Genomic DNA, 13608 nt, shown 5'->3' with positions numbered 1-13608 from the left:
TGGCGTATGTTTTGTTTGTGTGCGCGAGGAGGATGGTTACGCGTTACGCGCCGCGGAGCGTACGGCGGCGGCTGTAAGGTTTAGGGGTTTGTGATATTTCGCGCCCGCGAAGGGAGGAGGCGAGAGGGAAGCGAGAGGGTCCGGGCGCGGAGAGCGGAGCGGAGCGGCGCCGGGCGCGTGACGCGATGAACGCGACGAGCCTGTACGTGTCGACGTGTCGGCTGGTGCTGCAGGCCGACGCCGACGACTCCAACTCCTGGACGGATCTCTACAGGCTGGTGCCGTATCTGCGGCAGAGCCTCAGCTGCACCGTGTGCTCGAACCTGCTGATCGAGCCGCACACGCCGACCGAGACCAACTGTCAGCATCACGTGTGCCGCGGTTGCCGCGGCGGCCGCAAGAAGCTCAAGCCGTCGTGCGGCTGGTGCAAGGACTACGACAAGTACGTGGAGAACGTGCAGTTGCGGATACTGCTGCAATGCTACAAGAAACTATGCGAGTATCTCACCAGCACCAACATCTATCGCACCCTGTTGCTCACCGTCACGTCTGCCAGCAACTCCACCACCAACGGCGCCCCGTCCACCATCGGTGCCACCAGCCTGATGGAGCTCATCCAGGAAGGCGCCGGCTTCAAAGATGAGTTCAAGAGCAACGCCGGCCTGTCCAAATCCGCTTACAGTATCTTACCGTGCGTTTATACCAGCACTACCTCCACTCAGACGCAGGGCAATAACATCCAGACTACTGAGGCGATATCCCAGAGCATACCTGGTACGGAGTATAGAAATGTTCCCTCGATACGACTATTGTCGCAAGTTCTTCCGAATAAATATGCGTATACAATTGCATTAATATAATATGAATATCATTTATCATGCGAGTAATATATGAGTTAATTTATTTACCACCATTGTATTCTTGCTGTCAAATTAGAGTCACCAACGATTCGTACGGTATCAAACGGATCTTCCATATATTCCGTAATGTACGCTGGATCTGGTAACAAAATTACGATAAAACGGAAAGCGGCTGCTACGGAAGACACGGAAAACACGGGGCAACAGGAGACGGATGGAAGTCAGCACGGCTCTGTAGGAGGGGTAAAATGCATTCCGTCTTCCCACCTTAAATATGGGACTCCTTCTGAGAAAAAATCTTCAAAGAGCAGCAAAGTAATTTCAATAGATATTCGGTTAATCTTATGCCTTACAGGATTTACATTGCACTGTAATCTTTATTTAAATGCTTGAAGATGTTCGTCCTTGGTTAACACTTCTTGTAAGGTACAATAATTTTTCTGACTCACGTCTATTAACAATTATAGTTGAGCTTAATTAACCTGTACATATTTATCGCTCTTATGTTTTATACTAATACTAGTCTTAAAGAAATCTTGACTCACATTCACTTAGGTCCCATAAGAAAGATTAATGCAGACATTTGTTGTTTTGCCTTTGAAAAGCATATTTGTTCTAGCTTTTAATTTTGACTACTTCTGCATTGATCTGTAATACTTAATTTACTGACATTTCCTTGGGAGTATCGACAATAATGTAATTCACTTTGTTATGAGCAGTCTTCGGGCAGTTTTAAAAAGCCAAGGTCGAGTTCTGCTAGAAGTAAAAGAAAAGGATGCAGATGTGGTAATGCCACCGCGATACCTGGGAAACTTACCTGTTGTGGTCAAAGGTGTCCTTGTTACGTCGAAAGTAAGCCCTGCGTGGAGTGTAGATGTAGAGGTTGCAGAAATCCTCATACGGCAGATGGATTGAAGGTATTTGTCGCTACGCGACTGAGTTTGTTGTATATTCAATTCTATCTTGAAGTGTCTTATATAATTTCTATATATTTCAGATCCGTCCACATATACCTGAACTTCATAATTTACAATTACAATTGTCCACTTCCTTGGATTGCGACGCGCTAAGTGGAGATCCTTTAGGATCCGTGCCGCAGTGTCTCTCGACGTCTCCCACAACGATACAAGTGTTAAATGTGTATTCTACTCCGAGACTAGACATTGACAATGTACCACAGAACTTACCCGCTGCCTTGTTAGTAGGGGAAGATGCTATGGTAAGTACTGAAAGTGAGGCGGAAGATAGTGATATACAGATCGATGTGTGACAAAGTATTTAAACGGACATCGTGAGGAACTATACCGTACCAGTGATTATCCAAGTGTGACAAGTACACCTCTCAACAGAGAAAAACGCGTTATGTAAATAGCTCAACTAGAACCATTAAAAGAAACAATTATGAGAATCAAAAACATGTAATTACGAATTTGCAAGGGTAAATTAGTTTAGAGAAATATATCGTATATAAGAAATGGGGCAGTTTACGTATGGTTCACTATTTGAATATTTGTAAATATTTCAATATAACGCAAAAAATACAGATATTTAATATGATGCTTAATCATGGTGACAGTCAATTTTGCCTATAAAATTAATCACTGTTATGATTTAGCATCTACTATTTTGTTACATATGATGCGTTATATGCGTTAGCGCTTCTAAAATTATGCGAACACTCGCGTAATCTGAACATAGTTCAGTTAATTGTATAGTATAAAAGGCAAGTTTCATAAAACAAAAATATTTCTTATTGATTAGCTGTATCACAGTAATTTTAATAACAGATGAAAGTGTTCCGTTTATACATCCTGTATTTATGTATAATGCTGATTACTCGATTTTATATATTGTATTTCATGAATATATTGGAGCATGTTTTTGATCGACACATGTATGCTAAATGATATTCATCTGTTCGTTCAACAATTTGGGAATTTTTATAATAAATTTAGCTTACTGAGACCACAAATACACGAATTATCAAGAGAATTAGTTGAGATACCGCAAGTTAAATTTAAATATACAAAAGCCGATGAATTTAATATTTACGCGTCAAAAAAATATCCCGTTCAACTTGCCAGTTGTACATACAATGACAAAAAGATCGTTATCTATTTTGCATACTGATTTTTACAATCTCTAAGTATAAAACGCAGCGTGTGTGGAACAGTGATCTGTTAAATTATCCTACAATTTAGGATTGCATCGAAATAATACTCTAAGTGAATCGCGTACACTAACAAAAAAATCTAAATAAATAATAAACGCGAAGAGTGACGTCTATAGTCTATACGTAATACGGATTGTAAAAATTGTTTATTTTATTTTATAGGAAGTTGCAAATGTATTTAGATAACCATGAAGTTCTTATTTGCCTAAAATTTGAAGTTGAAAACGATTTCAATAAAACGTTACTATCAGGGTTAGAGTTACCAGTAGGCACTATAGACATCGGCCTAGAACCGAAATTTTTCACAAAATTGTCTTTAATAAAAAAGATATAATTTTATTATGTTATATTTCAAGAAAAGAAATATTGAATATATATTTAATAACTTACACTTTCTTTAATTAAACATTCTTTTCTCTTCTAATTTAGCCACAATTTGGATTATGTCAATTAAAAAGACGAATGGCATTTAAACAAACTAGCTTTCTTTTCAGTAGCACTATTTACGTGTCTATAGGCAGCAAACGGGTAAATCCGATCCTGGTTATTGTATATATTGCATAAAACTTATTTTTTTACGTATAAAGGTATCTTATGTATCTCAAAGACTTGTAAGCTGTATCGAAAAATATTTCTGTTGAATTATTTGTAATATAAATAATATCAATATTATAGCAAATTTTGGGATATTATTCTATTCACGCGAGTATAATTAAATGTGTTAATCATTCATTAATGCATACGAAACATTAGTACAAAATTATGAAATATACGTAGGATACTCTTTATTTTTGCGTACGATTGTGTGTTCGTGGGTACATGCGTGTATGTACGTGAGCTCTTCTGGAGCATTTATGAATCCATCAATCGTTATTTGTAATCGCACTTAAATACAAATAGCGTACATTTTTCTCTTTCTCTCAATTCTTTCACGATAGTCAACAATAGAATATACTTTCACAATATGTAATTGTGTGATCTCATAGCTATCTGGTGGTAGTTTGCGATAAGAAGGTTCGTGCAGCGATCGTGCAAAGAAAAGAATTCATAAAGGAAATGCACATGCATATAGGCTAATTCCTCTTTAAATAAAAAGCGAAAAGATTGATACACAGCATATAACGTACACGTACTCGCTTATACGTTATATAAAAATAAGGCAATATACAATAAAGCTCAACATAAGATAAAATTAATATATATATATATATATATATATCATATTTTTCTATATATCAAAGTTATTATTATCAAGTTGCATGTTACATTGCCATTTTTATGAATACAGCTCATAATTTTGAAAATTATAAATATACGAAAGTGATTAAATCTGTTTGTTAATTTTGTCTTATGTAAAGCTAGCGAAAAAAATTGGGAATATATTTGAATTATTTAAAGACTTATTATTTTTTTTACAGACTAGAAAGCATTGCAAATTTTTTAAAACCAATTGTATTAGATATCCCGTTGCATTTTAATCAACATTATACACTGATTACTATGTTTTACATGTACATATTAAAGTAAGATAAAAATGGCAGTCGGGACCTAGCTACAGCTTAAAATTCATAGTTGAGGAGTGACTTTTAAAATATCAGATATGAATGATCATAATTTGATCATCGATCATCGATCATCGAAAAGCATAATACTTGTAGTAAATAGTTACGATATAGATCATATTAATATGTAATTCACATTCCAATGATTTTATTGGAACGATTTCGTACAGGCATGTATCTGTTATATTTTGGACAGAACTTATTTCAACTCTTTTAATATAAACATTGTCGAAGTTTCAAGTGAAATTAGAAAGCTAATTAAAAGGTACTCCTTAATAGAAAATCAATTCATGATATCTAAAAAACGAAACGTTATTGAAAAATACAATTGATTCCCGAATGGCGAATATTTTATTCGAACGTAACGTCTTGTATGTAGTATATATAGTGTTCGTTATAATATCTCTTTTTGTTATTCATTAACTATTAATGTATCATGTACATTGTGAAGTTAAGGGACGTATGCTTCAACTATGTAACTTATCAGATGATGTTAAAACTTATCTTAAAGAATGAAAAAAAAAAAAGAAATTGCGAGTTGCATATTGTCATGACATATAGAACTAATAGAATAAAAATATTTTACATACTAGAATTTGCATCATTTTGTAAAAAAAAAAAAAGAAAAAATGAAAAAGATACGAGACGAGAGAATATGTATCTATTTTATTTGTATATAAATGACACGCACGAGAATTCTGCGATAAAAACATATTTATAAAACTCTTTATTTGAAATAAACGTTTTTGTACATATTATATTTTAATAAGATGCGACAACATTTTACTGAAACCGTATAATATACAATATAGTGTGTAATAGATTATACAATACAAATAATATGGGGTAATGTGGCGAAGGAATGATGGACATATATCATGATAAAAATATTTGTGCAGAGATGTAATTCTATAGCGTTCTATCTTTTGTTGCAATATTATAAAGCTCTTTTCTATGCTCGCCGACAGTTTTATAAAATTCTTCGAAAAACCGTTTGGCAGCTTGCTCTAGAAACATCTTTCTTCTTATAACTGCATCTAATTTGTCTTGTGCCTCTTCTATTTCGAAGTCTTCCGCTTGTAAATCTGGCATCATATCTTCCATTGCTTTAATTTCGTTTTTCAAGTCTTCTATCTGTTTTATAAGTTTGGCTTTCTCCTTCTTCGCACCTGCCTTCATTTCATTAATGTGAGATATATCTTCTTTCAATTTGTTTTCATCCGGCAAAGATTTAATTTCTTCTTGGAGTTTCTCCAATTTCATGGTTTCGAATTGAATAAGAGACTCTATCTCGTTGCATTGCTTCATCAATGTCTCTTTGAATGTTCTTATTAAAGAGGCCTTTTCTTCCATTATATCCATCATCTCCGGTTTCAACAATTCTTTTTCCGGGAGCTTTACGTCATCGAAATTCAGACCAACATCATTGTCGATAAGCATAAAGACCTCCTTATTATACGCCAATATTGCCATATTGAGATTATTATTGAAAGACGCGAATTTGATATCTAAACTGTACGATTCCTTTTGGTAATCTTTCAAATGCTCGTCAAATTGGTGTATGTAGTTTTGAATCTCCGTGCATTTTTTAATGATATTTTCCTTTTCAATCTTAGACATGGGTTGATTCTTCACGATTGAGAATAATTCTTCATATTGTTTATTTCCTATTTGAATTTGCTCATTTAAAACTTCACGTTCTGTATTTAACTGATTTGTCTCGGCGGAAAACTTGCTTATACAATCCTCCATGCTTTTAATATCGTTTAATATTTTAGATTCCTTGGCGCGCGAAGACGCTAATTTCTGTTGTAAATATTCAATTTTTTTATCGAGTTCTTGTGACTCTTCCTCATGCATCTGCAACTTCACTTCTTCTTCCTCCAATTCTTTATGTGCCTGAGCTAGATCGCAGTCAGTAATGCCTTGTTGAACTAAAACGTTCTGCAGATATTGGTTCAATAGTTCTACCTCCTCGTGGGCTTTTTCCTCGTCATTCCAAACTCTATAACATTCCAACAATGTTTGAAACTCCATGCTACAACTCTGAGCCTGCTGCTCCGTTCCTATGAACGGCAAAGTTTCCAGTTGGTATCTGTTCAATGCGAGCTCTCTCACTTTGTATGCTTCCACCAACCAGCCGATCCAACCGAGAACATAGGGCCACGAATGCATTGCGTTGGCAGTCTTAAGCCATGATTTGTTCATCACGCCAGGATAGTGTAACTTCTTTGCGCATTTTGGTAATTCATCTATGTAATTTGCCATCGTGAGAGTATGCTTGACGTCGAAGTACTTCAATAGAAAGCTAGAGACCTCCACGAACATCTTCAATGTAATTGGTTTCAAACTCCCGTTGCTGTTTAACATCGTCGAGCACTGATTTATCTCAAAGAACTTATCGATCTCTTTTAATAGGTCCATCTGATAAACCTTATCCGCTAGGGGTCTTGTGTCCTTTCTGGGGCCCTTAGCTCCTATGGTGCTAGCACGGTCGCCGGACGGTGATCGACCGATTGATAACGACGAATGAAGTTTACTAGAACTTGCTGTAAGCACTGTACCTGGGATAGCATGCTTAGTGGCGACTTTCACCGGGGTGATTGGAGTTGTTGGTTGCCGTAGCGGAGTTTTGCCTACACACACACAATACATACACATAAGTTGAACATAATTTAAAAAGAAGTCGGAACGATCTCGAATAAAATAAATTAAATTAAATTTTTGTCTTATTGAAGACACGTTTCTATCCTGTGCTGGCTCATAATATCAAGTAATTAGAAAAGATAGAAGTCTTGAGTATGCCTTTACATGTTATACTTTACCTGTTACTTTCAAGTACGATTTTCTGCCGAGCGATCCCGCTCGGTCGCTGGAAGAGCTCCGAAAACGAGCCCTGGGAATATGAGAGACCTCACCAGTCGAGATTCCCTTCGGTTTCAATGTCTGTGTCTTCCGTTGATCCGTTCGAGCTCCTGTCGAGCTCTTATCTTCCCGTTCGATCATGGATATCCTTACGGGATTACTGGACGATCTACGTCTGACTGAATTCTGTTGCATGATTATTATTTTCGTGAGAGAAAACGAAAACAAAACTACGAAATCCGCAAGCAGGTTACCTCCCGTGAAACTTGGAAATGGAATTTGAATTTTCGGTTAGTCAGCTGAGTCCAGTATCGCCAATCCAAGACGGCAAAATTCTCTCACTTGGGCCAACTTGACTTGCTCTTTACAAGCTGATCAGCTGATCTCTGATCTTTCTGTACTTTTTATCCTCTTTTTCTTTGATATTTATATATTTTTATTTTATTTTAAGCACAGAAAGTTAAGAAAGATGTTTCGAATGTACTTTTTACGTTTCTTCTCAGCTTTTTCCGTTCAAAGTTGTATATAATACATAATACAGTGTTATTTTGAACGTGTAAAATGCATAGAGTTTCCTTCATCACGTCAGGTTAGGTTAGATCGATAGTTCTGTTTTGTAGCTGCACTTTCCGTACTTTCCATCTTTTCTCTTTCTCTCTCTAACGTCAGTAACGTCTATTTATTCCATTTTAGGCGCAGAAAGCGCAATATAACCTAGCTACAAAGCAGAGCATATTTTTCAGTACTTACATGTGGGTATTTATTTGTATTGCTTGCACATAAAAATTAAATTTACGTCGAACACATTTATAGAGCTAATTATATATATTGGTGCATATTGAAGACGTCAGTTGAACGTATAATAATGAGATGATTAATAATCAATTGTATTACATTTTGTGTCAATAATTTTACGATAAAATGTGGAACATGATGTTGACGAGATTTTTTAATACAGTTATTAAAAACCAAAGAGCGCAGGTAAGATTTTGTATGTTCTTTGCAATTATAGAGATTAATAATTTTTTAATAAAAAGTATATAATTATTTTATGATAGTGTATCTCATTTAAACTTTATAAATTTATATTTTTGAGTTTTATAACTTTTTTTAAAAGCATTTCAATTTTTCTTTTTCAGAAAATTTGATATTCTCTGTCTTATTTCTCTTTTATCCTTTCTTTACAGATCTACAAGCATCAGACACTGAGCGCATTTATTTTTAAAGTAAACAACATGTGCACGGACACTTTTGATATAAATCTTCTCTCTTTAGAAGATAAGGAGAAAATACTCCAAGTAATAAATAGCAAAAGCATGAAAGATCTAGCACAGTGAGTTAATTATATTTTTTTTTCGTGCATTACAAATTTTCAATCGTGCATTTATTACTGTTAAAATTATTTTTTCAAAGATATTCCATTACTAAGAAGCGTGCAGAGAAATTAGAATTGCACCGTGCAAATAATGGACCGTTTGAATCGTTGGACGATTTGTTACAAGTACAGAGTATGAATAACAAATGTGTGTATAATTTTTATAAGTCAATTATATGTGGTAAGAAAAAGCCTCCTAAGAAGATTACGTCAGGCTTGGTTGTAACACCACAAAATACTGATACTAGTCAAAGGGTACGAGATATCAAGTTCTCCTTAATTTTCTAATTAAAGAATTATATGAGAAAAATATTGATAGTTTCCTCCCTTGTTTCCATACATTCTAGATCAATTCCATTTATATGTTACAGGATGTCGATACAGTATTAGGCATATACGTAGGACATGACTTGATAAGTTGGTCATTATTAAATCGCGATTGCGAAGTATTACAGTGGAGTTATAAATCTTTTCCACGAAAAGGGCCAAAAGAAAATATTCATACTTTACTTCAAGAGGTAAGTATTGAAGCATTAAGAAGTTTTTTGTTTACTTCATAAAATAAGCCTGTTGTTTAGAGATCGCCAATTGTAGGATATTTTGTTATCACAACTTTTTCTTTTTATTTAGACAATACCAATTGCCAAAAAATTACCGAAGGCTGATCGGTATATAATGCAAGAGACCGGTGGTGACGTGGGCCGTATACAAAATCGCCACTTTTATCAAAACTTTGTACAACAATCTATAATAGGCGCTATCATTCTGTCGTATCTGACAATGTTGGATAATAAATTTAATGGTATGAAAATTATGCTTTATTAGTGTTTCTCAATGACAAAAATTTATCAATTAGAATAATTATCAATTAGAATTATTTCTTCTTTTTTTCTTTATGAATGGAGATAAAAATTGATTCACGAATAAGAAATATAATTTTCTCTTCCCTAATTTACATTAATTGTTTCGAAAATATATGTTTACTAACAGTTTAAGGAATCAATCAGTCTAAAATAAATGTAAAGATTTTTAGCTACAACCATGATTCAATTCGAAAGATACACTTTCATCATGTTGATTTCTAGTGCTGATATTTTTGTTACACGTTGCATGGGGAAGAAAAATCTAATATAAAAATTTTGTTACAAATCTTTCAGACACCACAGGATTTGTGGCAAACAACATATTTATACTTCGGCAGCGTGTATTGCGAAAAATCTATGGACTTATAATAGACAACGAGGGTATTTCCACACAGTACATGGTGCAAAAGCTATTGCAGGAAAGCAACGAACCGATAAAAACAAAGGAACCAAAAGTGTTAATAGGAACAGAATTGAGAAACATGTACAACGCACAAAGTCCTGTTTGTCAAGAACAAATTGGTTGGTCGTTATTAATATCGTTAGCTTTCATAGAATTAATTGTACATAAAAGACCTGACATGATCCTTCGTGAAGCTCCTCAAAGATAATAAAATATGATGTTAGCTATTATTAATTTAATAATAATGCCAACAAAAAAATCTTATGAGAGAACATCAGAACACATCGTTGATGAATATATTTTGTAAAGTAAACAGATCGCTTACAGTGTGAATAAAGAATATTTTTTTTAATGATTGTTTCAATCTATATGGTAGAACAGGAAGAATAAATCCGAAACTACATCAATCCCAAATAAAGTCTGTTATACTTGTATCATTTCAATCAAGGAAAGAAATTGGATGTATCATAAAACAGAGCAAATCTGTCAATTATAACTATTTGGACATAATGCCGTAATGAAGCAAGTTTAGAATACAATAATAGTTATTTGTGTAACAAGTGAGGTAAGATGAAAATTCCCGGGTGCGGAGTTACCGCACTCGCCTTCATCTTTACACACGGCTTACACTCCCTATTTTATGTTGCAAGTGCCTGGAAAGTGGTTTATCACGCACGCGTAGCGTGCGTAATGGGGCACTTTCCATGCACGTGTTGCATAAAAACTGTTATAAGGCTAAAAAGATTTACATGTTACATTTTTGTTTTCTAACACTGTTCAGATAAATAGCAATATTACTTACAAATTCCAATCTATACGATTGACTTTATTATTTAATTCTGGAATTTAATTCTGGGATTTAAATTACAAGAGGAGTGTTAACAATTCTCATAATACGCAAAGTATTTATCTTCGTATTTCATTTAATTTAAAACAGATTATTTGCGTAACGACGAAATTTGTAAGTGCATAAACACGTGTGAGTTACCAATAATAATAAATAGATATAATAGACTTCTGTACAGGTCCATTCATTTATTATATTCTCATTTTTTATTATGTTATTTATTTATAGTATACCAAGTGTATATTGTTGCTCGCTGCTCGAATACAAACTCGCATCCGGTTATTTCACATAAGATTGTACAACGTACCGAAGCGTTTGCCAAAAAAATAGGATCACCCGGACAATGTTTTGCAGAATCACCGAATGTGTACGAGAGCAGGAGGCGAATGCTTCGCGAATGGGACACGAGAAGTTTCCTGGTGAACTGAATATACATCCTTCTATAGAATTCTTCGTGCCGAGATATATGAAACCACGACGACTGTGAGACACGGTGTTACACGGGGGATATATCAAATGCTGCTACTTAAATCTCGGGCAGTGACGCTGTGACAAGCGTGTACGAAATGTTGGCTGATCAAGCATAAAGGGAGACACACCAAATATTTATTTTCCATTGTATGCATCTGAGACTTGACTTTGGTTTACAACCGCGCTTAGGCTCCATCGCGAAAATACGCACATGAACGTCCGAGATCTCAGCTTACGCGCGACGAGACGCGTACACTGTCGAGTCGAGTCGAGTATCGCGGAAAGGATTTGGAAGCTGTTTAAAGGGAATGTTGTGATGGTAAAAGTTGATACATAGCGAACTGCAATGACGATGACTGTAGAGACGCAAAGACTATGACTATAACGTAACTCTCTCAACTTGGGAGATCCGGTTTATGCGAGTTGCTCTCCTCTCGTTTCGATAAGCCCGGATAAGCACAACCTTTAAAACAGCATCCAACTTTTCTGCGACATCCTGTACGAGAAGATGATTATAATGATAATTACATCAGCGGTATGCATGGACAAGCTCATTCGATTAATTCCCGTTTCTCGGTATAGCTGTGAATCTCGATACTGATACGTGTTGTTGAACAAATACAGATATGTCGCTAGAAATCTGTTCCCCACTTTTGCATCGAGCAGAAACACTTGGAAAAGAAATTTAATTATAAAATATTCAATAAGAAAAAACTTGGTATGATAATTAATAATCGTTCAAATTAGAATAATTTTTTAATAAGATTCGAATCTTTTTAGTTCTAACGAGTATGTTAGATAAAAATATGTCTGAAGACATTGTGATTTGATCCGAATCGTCGAATATAACAATCACAAATAATACACAATACAATTGAATAAGAAACATAATTAGCTGCTAAGTATCGCTGAGGTACAGGCATACAAAGGCGAACTTTCTAATTTTCAATTATCGATTATTCGATTGTTCTATCTTGGCCCATATAATGTAAGCATAATATTGTTATAAATATTACAAGTCTGTGTGAGCGCTTGCGGCGAGATTCGTTTTCTTTGTATAAATGAATTTTTGTATTATCGGATCGGAAAGAGAAAAAGAAACTGGACGACATGTGATCGCGCGTCTTACAAATTTATATTACAAAGCACAAAATACTCGTGCAATTTACCCTCGTCCTTCAATTATCGATATTACTTCAGTTTACATATATCTATTGTACGTAGATAAACCTGCTGCTCAGCATACAGAATCTTTAGTAAAATCTATTTACTTCTCGATACATATTATTAACAAATTATATATAGACATACATCTGCATTGTATCGTACAATAAATCGGATCGTGCGATTGCGCATTCGGTTCTAGATTACTTCGAATCATATCGCTGCCAACGCATATATTATAATTATTAGAATGATACCCGATCAGACCAGCTGGAAACGAGTGTCGACATATATACTGATATTTTATATATATATTCGTATATTTGCATGCATACCTAACGTGTATATGTATTATACACTTTAGATATATATGCTATATATATATATATATATATATATATATATCTAACAATTGTGTACAATATACTATAGGTATATGCACATATATATGCACACATACATATATACATATATATGCGCATATTTCGTTATACAATACTATAACACATTGCGAAACGAAGGGCGTTAAGTACGTACTATCTTGTAATTTACAACAGTTTGTTATAGCTAGAAACGCGTTTCTACGTATGCGCATATGTGTATAAAATCTATTAAATGTACAGGGGAGGAGGGCCGCACTCCAAACAATATTATCAAACATATAGGGTACGGACTGGACAATAATAATGGGTCTATATACGCGCGTTTAAAAGAAACTTTGCGAAGTCTTATTAAAATATAAAATAAGCGATATGTATACGGATATACCGATTGTTCTTAAAGAACGGTTACGTATCTAAGTGCGTGTCTCTTTTCTCATTTTGTTTTACAAAGAATTTTGACACACCAGGCGGATACGTCGTCGAACGAATTACAAAATAAAAAATACACTTTGCAGTAAAGCTTTGACGCGGTTCGCTTTAAACGGCACGTTAAAACTCATTCGAGAAATTCGATAAGACTTATATTACTAATGGAACACAAGGAGAACCATTCTGATGTTATCCGCTATATATATATATATA

The 13608-nt window shown here is 34.8% G+C and overlaps 3 protein-coding genes across 5 annotated transcripts; 2 read left to right on the top strand and 1 right to left on the bottom strand.

The window, feature by feature from the left end:
- Window positions 1–23: 23 nt before the first annotated feature.
- Window positions 24–4240, top strand: LOC112458744 (E3 ubiquitin-protein ligase MSL2). 2 transcript variants are annotated; one of them, XM_025022519.1, is made up of 4 exons: window positions 24–774; window positions 937–1175; window positions 1580–1777; window positions 1858–4240. In XM_025022519.1, the coding sequence occupies exons 1-4, from the start codon at window positions 186–188 to the stop codon at window positions 2128–2130; spliced, it is 1299 nt and encodes a 432-aa protein (XP_024878287.1). In that variant the 5' UTR covers window positions 24–185; the 3' UTR covers window positions 2131–4240. The 2 variants fall into 2 exon arrangements, with proteins under 2 accessions (XP_024878287.1, XP_024878288.1); XM_025022520.1 differs by having other exon boundaries at window positions 25–774; window positions 937–1103; window positions 1858–4239.
- A 1105-nt stretch (window positions 4241–5345) lies between these two features.
- On the bottom strand, window positions 5346–7818 carry LOC112458743 (kinetochore protein NDC80 homolog). Its single transcript, XM_025022518.1, has 2 exons — window positions 7421–7818; window positions 5346–7231 (listed from the first exon to the last, which is right to left on the bottom strand). The coding sequence occupies exons 1-2, from the start codon at window positions 7653–7655 to the stop codon at window positions 5505–5507; spliced, it is 1962 nt and encodes a 653-aa protein (XP_024878286.1). The 5' UTR covers window positions 7656–7818; the 3' UTR covers window positions 5346–5504.
- A 101-nt stretch (window positions 7819–7919) lies between these two features.
- LOC112458745 (transcription elongation factor, mitochondrial-like) lies at window positions 7920–10453 on the top strand. 2 transcript variants are annotated; one of them, XM_025022522.1, is made up of 7 exons: window positions 7920–8049; window positions 8154–8441; window positions 8648–8793; window positions 8874–9090; window positions 9207–9353; window positions 9466–9637; window positions 9993–10453. In XM_025022522.1, the coding sequence occupies exons 2-7, from the start codon at window positions 8382–8384 to the stop codon at window positions 10307–10309; spliced, it is 1059 nt and encodes a 352-aa protein (XP_024878290.1). In that variant the 5' UTR covers window positions 7920–8049; window positions 8154–8381; the 3' UTR covers window positions 10310–10453. The 2 variants fall into 2 exon arrangements, with proteins under 2 accessions (XP_024878290.1, XP_024878289.1); XM_025022521.1 differs by having other exon boundaries at window positions 7920–8054.
- The last annotated feature ends 3155 nt before the right edge of the window (window positions 10454–13608 follow it).

This window comes from Temnothorax curvispinosus, unplaced genomic scaffold, assembly GCF_003070985.1.
Source record: "Temnothorax curvispinosus isolate PA1 unplaced genomic scaffold, ASM307098v1 QBEX01009183.1, whole genome shotgun sequence".
NCBI lineage: Eukaryota > Metazoa > Arthropoda > Insecta > Hymenoptera > Formicidae > Temnothorax > Temnothorax curvispinosus.
Note: the sequence above shows the minus strand (reverse complement) of the source record. Positions and strands in the feature narration are given on the sequence as shown.